This window comes from Elephas maximus, chromosome 2, assembly GCF_024166365.1.
Source record: "Elephas maximus indicus isolate mEleMax1 chromosome 2, mEleMax1 primary haplotype, whole genome shotgun sequence".
NCBI lineage: Eukaryota > Metazoa > Chordata > Mammalia > Proboscidea > Elephantidae > Elephas > Elephas maximus.
The window spans coordinates 148,946,250-148,955,440 of NC_064820.1; the positions used below are offsets into that span (position 1 = coordinate 148,946,250).

The 9,191-nt window shown below is 50.9% G+C and overlaps 1 protein-coding gene across 1 annotated transcript; it reads right to left on the minus strand.

The window, feature by feature from the left end:
* Window positions 1–6,120: 6,120 nt before the first annotated feature.
* On the minus strand, window positions 6,121–6,738 carry SMIM32 (small integral membrane protein 32). Its single transcript, XM_049873705.1, has one exon. It carries the CDS (start codon window positions 6,726–6,728, stop codon window positions 6,417–6,419), a length of 312 nt encoding a protein of 103 aa, XP_049729662.1. The 5' UTR covers window positions 6,729–6,738; the 3' UTR covers window positions 6,121–6,416.
* Window positions 6,739–9,191: the final 2,453 nt, after the last annotated feature.

The following is a 9,191-nucleotide window of genomic DNA, read 5'->3' on the forward strand; positions in this document are numbered from 1 at the left end:
TATAGTTCAGTGTATTCAGTCTCTACATGGTTAGATTTATCTGACCAGTTTTGGAGGGTAGAGAAGGAGCAGGAAAGAAGAATGAAAGGGACTTTAAAAAATGGCCTGCTCCTGTTTTTCTGAATATCTGTATTTTTTTTCAGGCCCTGAGCGGTATTTTGTTAAATTTGTTAATTCATTTGTTCAACTAATATTTGAAGTCTACTAGATGTCAGGCTGAGGGTAAACAGTGAACAAAACAAGTCTTCCCCTCAGGAATCTTCATTCTGGTTGATGGAGATACAAAACAAGGTAAGTAAAATATATAGTGTGTTTAATGGCAAGTGCTCAGGAGAAACAGCAAGAAACGAAGATTTGAAACATCTGGGGATGTTAGGGGAAGTGGAGGGGGTGCAATGTTCAATCGAGCAGCCAGGGGAGTTCTCACTGAGAAGGTAATCTTTGATCAAAATCCCCCAAGAGGAGAGAAAGGATGTGAAGGTAGTGATTTAGGCGATTCAGAAGGCGTATGAGATCTGGGCTTCCCTGCAGGAAAAGGAATAATCCAAGCAAAAATAGCTAAAGCTACAAACTTAAATTGCATGTTCTTCAGTCTCTGCAGGAGATAAAATAATAACCAAGGTGTTACACAGATGAGGACAGGAAATGCCAGTTGCTAACAGTTTAGTGGATTACCACTCCAAGAAAACTGGCCACTTGGAGGATCAAGAAGGAGAGTTCCACTCAGTATTCCATCTGTTATGGATTGAATTGTGTCCCCCAAAATAGATGTTGTAAATCCTAACCTCTATGCCTGTGGTTATCCTATTTGGGAATGGGTTGTCTTTGCTAATGAAACAGGATTAGTGTCGGGTATATTTTGAATCAATCTCTTGAGCTGTAAAAGAGATGAAGCGCAAGGTAGCAAGCAGAGATGGGGGAAGAGAGGTGCTAAGTCACATGAAGCTTGCCCAGGAGCAGAAGCTCAGAAGAGACAAGGACCTTCTTCCAGAGCTGACAGAGAAAGACTTCCCCTAGAGCTGACACCCTGAATTCACACTTCTAGCCTCTAAACCATGAGAAAATAAATTTGTTCAAGTCATCCACTTGTGGTATTACTGTTAACAGCAGCACTAGATAACTAAGACACCATCTGATACAAGTTTAAAGTGGAAAATCAAAGGTGAAGTGTTCAGATGAAGAAAGCACAAGCAAATTCGCCTTAATCTCTAGCTCTGTCTTTAAGTTGAGACTTGAAGGATGAGAAGGCATCAGCCAGACAAAAGAGGAGAGGCAAACAGCTTAGGCAGAGGGACCTTAGGAAGTGAAAGACCACTGTGACTGGAGTATGCAATAGAAGAGGAGTGTGAGGAGATAAACTGGAGAGGTTGGTGGGGACCACATCATGCTGGCCCTTGTAGGCCAAGGCTAGTTCTGTTCTCAGTCCTGGGCAGGTGGTTGCAGAGATACTGTAGGTAAAGGGTTTAGCATATGTTTACCTACAGTATCTTCACTGTTGAAAGTCCTATTAGGCAGGTACTCTTATTATTTCCATTTTACAGATGAGGAAGCTGAGGCTATCAGAAATTCAGAAACATGATCAAGGCATACAGTGGATAGTCTCCTGGCTCCAGGACTCGGGCTCTTGGTCACTACACTATGCTGCTTTTCCCTGGTTCCTAGCATCTGCAACCACCTGCCCAACTTAACACGCTAATCAAAAATGTCTTTTCCTCAGTCCTCTTTCTAGCTCCCACTGTCTGGTCATGGCAGAGTATCCCAAACATCTATTACTGGACTCTTGCTGTTTTTAGCACCCAATGCCCAGCCTTTCAAAGATGGTTGCAAGGCATCATGGGATGGATGGGTTAGCAAAGGGCAGGAGGGCATGTGTGTACAGACCGACTTCCCTCATGGCCATCCAATATTCATTTACCTTGGATATTAAAAGGTAGACATGAACTCAGCCACATCCCCGCTGTTAAGAGGAGAATTTGGGGTTGGATCTAAAAGGGGAAGCAACCCAACACTGCTCAGGTTAACATTGCGAAGAATGGGAATTCCAGAATACTTGTGATCAAGAGGCAATCATTCAAACAGAACAAGGGGATACTGTGTTGTTTAAAATCAGCAAAGGTGTGCATCAAGGTTGTATCCTTTCATCATACTCACTCAATCCGCACGCTGAGCAAATCCCAGAAACTGGACTATGTAAAGAAGAACGGGGCTTCAGGATTGAAGGAAGACTCATTAACAATCTGTGATATGCAGATGATACAACCTTGCTTGCTGAAAGTGAGGAGGACTTGAAGCACTTACTGATCAAAGACCACAATCTTCAGTGTGGATTACACCTAAGTGTAAAGAAAACAAAAATCCTCACAAGTAGACCAATAAGCAACATCATGATACATGGAGAAAGATTGGAGTTGTCAAGAATTTCATTTTACTTGGATCCACAATCAATACCCATGGAAGTAGCAGTCAAGAAATCAAAAGACGTGTTGCACTGCAAAAATCTGCGAAAGACCTCTTTAAAGTGGTAAAAAGCAAAGATGTCACTTTTAGGACTAAGGCACACCTGACCTAAGCCATGGTGTTTTCAGTTGCCTCATACACATGCGAAAGCTGGACAATGAAGAAGGATAACCAAAGAATTGATGCCTTTGAATTATGGTGTTAGCTAAGAATATTGAAAATACCCTGGACTGCCAGAAGAACAAGTGACAAATCTGCCTTGGAAGGAGCACAGCCAGAATGCTCCTTAGAAGCGAGGATGGCGAGACTGTCTCATGTACTTTGGACATGTTATTAGGAGGGACCAGTCCCTGGAAAAGGACACCATGCTTGGTAAATTAAAGGGTCAGCGAAAAAGAGGAAGACCCTCAACAAGATGGATTGATACAGTGGCTGCAACAATGGCCTCAAACACAGCAACGATTGTGAGGATGATACAGGGCAGGCAGTGTTCCTTTCTGTTGTACATAGGTTCGCTATAAGATGGAACCAACTCGATGGCACCTAACAAGAAAACAAAAAGGGAACAAAATCGTTCAGGGTCACAGTGCTGACAGACAGCTGAATGCTGGTGTGTTTACTCTTAACTGTACCTGGTTTCTAGATTCCAGCTCTGCAGACCCAATTGCCCGGAGTTTGTTTCAGAAATAGGTGTTCATTTGAAGTGGCCAAGCCTTTGGCCTAAGTGGCTGAGGCTACCGCACCCCTGTTGAGACATCGGAGAGATGCTAAGTTGTCTCTGTCTCAGCACTTTTTGGCTTTAGCCCCTTGATGCCTTGGCCTAGTATTTTACTAAAGGTCCCTGAAGAGCCTCCTGGATCAATTTGGCTGTAGCTGGCTCTGGCTCAGAGACTTCACGTGACCTCTCTGCTAGTCATCCACTTGTGTTCTTCTCTGCAGGGACCAGCCCTTGGATTTGTTTGTGGTCACAGAATACAGTGGGCCCTAGTGAGAGCACATCCTATTTGTGGAGTACCTTCTTCTATCAGCCATGGCTCTTATTAGAGACCCACAGATGGTGCCTCAAGCCTATAGCTCAGGTATACAGGCAGTCCCCAGATTACGAAGATTCGATTTACGTACAGCCTGTAGTTACGAACCAACACCATAAAGTCTATTATATTAAAAATTTGAGGTGCGTACAGTGGTTCATAGTAGCGAGCAAGGGCTACTTTGGGATGCACATCAAAACATTATGACTGTTACTGTATTATGTTAAAGATGTTTTAGAAGTGTTTCTTCAATTTATGCATAAAAAGGTACACTACTAAGAAAAACATTTGACTAATGTATCTGGAAGTGTTTCTTTAATGTGTTTTATGCATAAAAAGGTACACTATATATACTATGTATACTAAGACAAACATTTGACTGATATTAGATACAAACAATCTGTTCCAACTTATGTACAAATTCAACTTAAAGACAGTTTTAGGAACGGAACTCATTCATTATGCAGGGACTGCTTGTAGTAGCTAACATTAGTGTGCTTGTTGTGTCTCCATTTTACACATGAGGAAGCTGAGGCTATCAGGTAATTCAGAAATGAGCATGTTACATTGGTCATATTGTCTTACATTCAACCCTGTACACTAGGTGATCTAATTCCCATTTTACAGATGAGGAAATAGGCTCAGATAGATTAATTTGAGCTGGGTCACACAACTTGGGAGGAGTGGAGCCAGGACTTCAGAGCTTCTGCTTCTGACCGCTCTGCGACCTGCCTTCAGATCAGGCCATCGGAAGATGTGATGGATGAATACAACCGTCTACATGTGCCTCCTACCCCTCACATGCCCCAGACCAAGTATGAAGGGGTCTCCACATCAGTAGTGTGCCAGTCAGGGGCATAGTGCCTCACTCTAATTCCCATCTAGCCCTCTTTGTAACCAAGGAGCATTGTGGTTAGCTGAGTTACTGTGCCGGCGGGAGGAGTTTGACTGCATTTCCAAAGACCAAGCTAAAATGTTCCGTGAAGTTTTCAGAGTTCGCACCATTGGGGCCTCACTGGTGTTAACTTTGGAAGGCATGGTTAATCAAGCCCAGGGCCAGCTCCCAGGGTGAAAAGCTGTTTACTCCATGTCTCCACTGCTTCAGGGATAGGAGCCAGGAGGGCATCTTGGGCAGTGGCTGAGAAGTGGGTGGTGGTGGGAGGCCTGCGCTGAAACTCTGGAACCCTGGCACATCTCCAGACTGAGCACGGGCCTCTGGAGCCCTTAGGTTGCAGAGCATCTGACAACCCCAACAAATGGTTTGCAGAACTGCATGCCTGTCTGCATTTTGCCAGGGGCGAGAGTCTCTAATCGAGATGATCGAGTGACAACCCCCCCACCCCCACCCCATGGTTTAAAATGACTAGATAACCTGCAAAATCTTTTTTAGTCTAAACCCTGGTGGTTTGATGGTTAAGAGCTTGGCTGCTAAGCAAAAGGTCAGCATTTCGAATCCACCAACCTCTCCTTGGAAACCCTGTGGGGCAGTTCTGTCTGTCCTCTAGGGTGGCTATGAGTCAGAATTGATTCAACCTCAACAGGTTGGTTTTTTTTGGTTTTTCTTTAAGATCTAGTGCCCCACTAAGCCAGGTGACTTCTGAAACTATTTTAAACAGTCAAAGGAAGACTCTAGAACTAGGTTGACTCTGAAAATTCTCAAGGTTATCACAAACTTTCCTATTCCCCCTTGGGGATCTTTAAAACCCTCTCCCCCACTTGGGTTTATTTATCCATTTCTTTCCTGCTGGGTTCTCCAAATCTGGCCCTCAGCCTAACCTGAGAAGTGCTGAGAGGCAGATCCTCAGCCCCTTCCTTGACCAGATGCTTCTGGTCAAGCATTGGCTCTTCTGAGTCTTCAGCTCCAGGGAGGCTCTGAGAGCAAAGGGGAGGACCCCGGGTGGAAGGAACTGACCGATGGGCGGGTCTCAGTGGAGCCCTGTTACCAGGGGTGTCATCAGCAGGTCAGGCAGCAGTTCCCCCTTGAGACCGCCCTGAGGAAAACTTCCCAGAGCATGGAACTTGACAGTTGGGGAAAAGCCGAAGAGGAGGAAAAATCTATTATCAAACCTACCCGGACCACAGTGCGGGGGTGAGGAGATTTGGGGGGGGGGGCGGGGGGCGGGGAGGCAGGTCGAGCTGCGGCCTCTGCTTGCTCAGGATCGCCCTGCCCTTACCTCTTCTTCCGATGTGGCGCAACCAATGACCAGAACATTCTCAGCACTGGGCCTAATGAGATTTTATTGTAGAAACGCGGCCCCTGGAGATACGGGGCCAGGTTCTCTGACTCCCTGGCGCTGCAGGTACGACCTTGCGCCCCTCCACCGCTCTCTCCCGCCCCTCCGCCCGTGCTCGCAGAGGAAACTGGGTCCTAGGACCGTGGCGGGACGCACTGTAAACGCGCGTTCTGTCACTTCCCGGCGGGACGCAGCGCTCGAGGACCATCATTTCATAGTCCAGCCGAGTTCACCCTCGGGTCCTAATGGGGTTTTCAGGGCCACAGAGTGAGAGGTGAGGTAGCAGCCGCGGGGAGACGGCCTACAGGGTCAGGGAGTCTAAACTGGCAGCTCCAGACTAGTGCGCTCGCCATACCTCCTCCTTCCGCGTGCGAAGTGAGAAAGTCGGAAGGTGGCACGGAAAGCTTCTGCGCTCCCGCGGACGCATCGTCTTTCAGGAAGTCCTCCTCCTCGGCTGGACTCACTGTCCAGGGGAAGAAAGATTCGGCCAGGGGATCAGAGCCTTGGTATCCCCGGGTACTGGAATCGGGACCCACGCTGCCTCCCAACGGCTCCGTTTCCATTTGCTCCCGGGGCGCCGCTTGAGGTCTGGAAGGGTCTTTGGGTCGGGGCGGCCAGCGCCCCCCAGCGTCAGGCCCGCCTTGCCCCGCTCACACCTGAACAGGGCGCCTGGCGGCCCCGGCTTAGTCAGCCGCTACACCGGCCGCGTTTTCCAGGGCGCGCGGGCTTCGCGCAGCGAGCGATCGTGGGGCAGCGCGGCAAAGGCCGAGTGGCGCAGCTGGCAGCCGATGAAGAGGACGACGAGCGCCACGGAGAGCAGCAGCAGGAAGAATAGCAGCAGGTAGGTAGGCAGGTCGGGCTTTGTGGCCGGTCCGTCCCGCATCCCGCGCGCCGTGGCCAGCTCCAGCGGCAAAGCACCCTCTGCCTTGACCGTGGCTCCAGGGGCCAGCACACCGCCTACTGCCACCTCCGGGCCGCCTGTGGCGTTGAACACGTCGCCGTACATGGCCCACAGGTCCTGCTGACCCCGGCCAGACCGCCTCACTTCGCCTTGCGCGGGCTGGCGCCGCTTGGCACCTCCATTGCGCGCCCCTCCTGTCTACTGCGCTCAACTCACCGCGAGTCGGTGCCTTCTGGTCAGCCAAAGGCGCAGAGACCCTGCAACGCGTCTGCTCACTTGCCCCCTCGCTCAGCTGCCTTCTCCGCGGGGCGGCGGATCCCAGGGCTCGAAGCTGTACGGCTCCCCGCTCGCGTCCCTCGTGTTTTCCCCGTTTCTAGCTGTCGCCACCCGAGGTACGAATCACTGACCGCTTCCGCAGTTTTACAGCCGCCCTCTCAGCTCGGATTCCCAGCACCGGTGAGCTCCAGGTTTTGGGGTGCCTCTGGGCTGCGGCGACGGCTGCGAGAGGTGCTTGGTGAGTGCGGGAGCAGCTTGGGGTCCCTGCTTAGACGCAAAGTCCACGAGGGCAGGTGGCCCGGAGTCCTCCGCGTCCTTCACGGCTGCAGCTACTGCCTAGCCTCATGCAGTCCTGCAGCCTCGGGTCGCTGTCGAGACACCCGGTGCGCCGCAAGACTGTCGCCACTAGCTCTGGCTGCTGAGCTCCTGTCTTTTAAGAAGGAGTCTGAACTCTGAGGCTGCTCCGAGTGCGATCAGGTACTGGACGGGGGCGGGGGGGGGTCGAGGGGGCGGGGCTGGCGACGTCTTCCTACCCTGCCCCCCCGGGGGAGCTGCTGTAAACCAATGAGGGCGAGGGAAGACAGGGCCGCGACTGTCCCCAGCCGACCGCGCATCACCCACGGACAGAGGGAGAGAGGAAGGGAGGAGGAGAGAGACAGGGACAGAGGGAGGGAGGGAGAGGGGAAGAGAGAGAGCAGCAAAGGGTCACAGAAAGACTGACAAAAGAGAGACAGAGCTAGAGACCTATGAACGGAGACACTGGCAAAACAGACAGTTGTGGACAGCAAACTGACTCGAGACCACCTAAGCTGCGAAGTCCGTCATTCTCTTCGACACACTTCAGCTTTTCAACAGCCACCTCCCTGTAGCCATAGTCGGGAAGGATTGTAGTCTCCCAGCCTGTTCTGCTTGGGCTCAGAGTGCAAGAGCAGACCATGATGCTGGCAATGCCCCACGTGCTCCTGGCAGCTCTGGCAAAACAAAGGCTTGGTGACCAGGACAGAGGTGGGCAGTCATCTGGACTGAAGGGGGGGGGTCCTTTTTTCCAGAAGTCCAAACTCCTGACCTCCTCTGAGAAGTCTTCCAAGCCCCCCAGTCCTCCCTCACCCTCACCCACATCCCCAGGCTAGAATAGGAACTACTGCTCTGGGCACCCACAGCCCTTGCACTTGCCCTCAAGAAGCACTTCCCATCCTTGACTGTCATTGCCTGGCAGGGCCAGAACTAGGGTGAGATAAGTGAGACACCTACAATGCAAACTTGAAGGAAACACTTGCTCTCGGGCTGCTGCAAGTGCAGGGTCAGGAGTGAGTGCCTCCTTCAATTTTGCACCATAGGTTCTTCATTCCTTACCCTAGTCCTGGCTCTGTGGCCTGGTCACTTATCTGAGACCCCCACAGGGTCAGCCAGGTTCACATCTGTGTCTCTCTCCTTTCCTCATTTCCCCATCGTAGGGTGCAGTGCATGTGAGAGCTTGGTAAGCACTGACTGAATGAACTGGTCAATGAACGCCACATACCTGACCTCCAACATAACACGAACAGCCAAAGTATACAAGGCTTATCTTGGCCAGAGCTCATGCCCACAAATCCCTACCCAGCCCAGCAGAAACACCTCTGTGAGCTCGGTGTCTGACTTGAAATTGTGGTTCCAAGTCCTGACTTTGCAGAGCGACTGCTGAGTGAGGGGCAAAAATGCTCAGGCAGGCCCTCTTCAGTGTTTTCCTTAGTCCCATCGATAGGCCTATGGGGGACCTCCCTGGGCCAGGAGGAGGCTGCACATGCAGGCATGAGGTGGAGAGGGCAGGACCTGCAGGACTCAGCGCTGCCCTGTCTATACAGTCACTCTAAACAGACTCTGCCTTAGCCTCTGAGCAGCTGCCTACTGAGCTCTAAGGGGCACAGGACCCTGGCCCTTAAGCTAGTCAGCTGCTTAGGCTAACACCTTCTTTCCAGATGGGAAAGCTGGCTCAGAGAGGGGTGAGGGCTTCTCCATGTTAGCACAGGACAGCCACCACTTAGCAGCGATGCAGCAGCAGCAATGACAGTGAGATGGGCAGCCGAGGGGCAGGGAGTTCCTTACTCTGTAGGCCTGACCTATTGTGGACAGGAAAATGCGCAGCCAGCAGGCTCCTAGGGGATATTATGTGAAGCCAGAATAGGCCCCCTACCGGTTCTTCAGCCATGTTTAGCACCTGGTTCGGATGGAGCAGGTTTTATCCAGGTGATGCCCCTGTTGTCACTCACTTCCTGGGTCCCTGGGACTTGAATGCAGGCTTGAACAGCTCAGTTT

Bases quoted from the DNA above. Each gene is read 5' to 3' on its own strand.
- SMIM32 (XM_049873705.1), bottom strand. From the start codon at position 6,728: ATGTACGGCGACGTGTTCAACGCCACAGGCGGCCCGGAGGTGGCAGTA.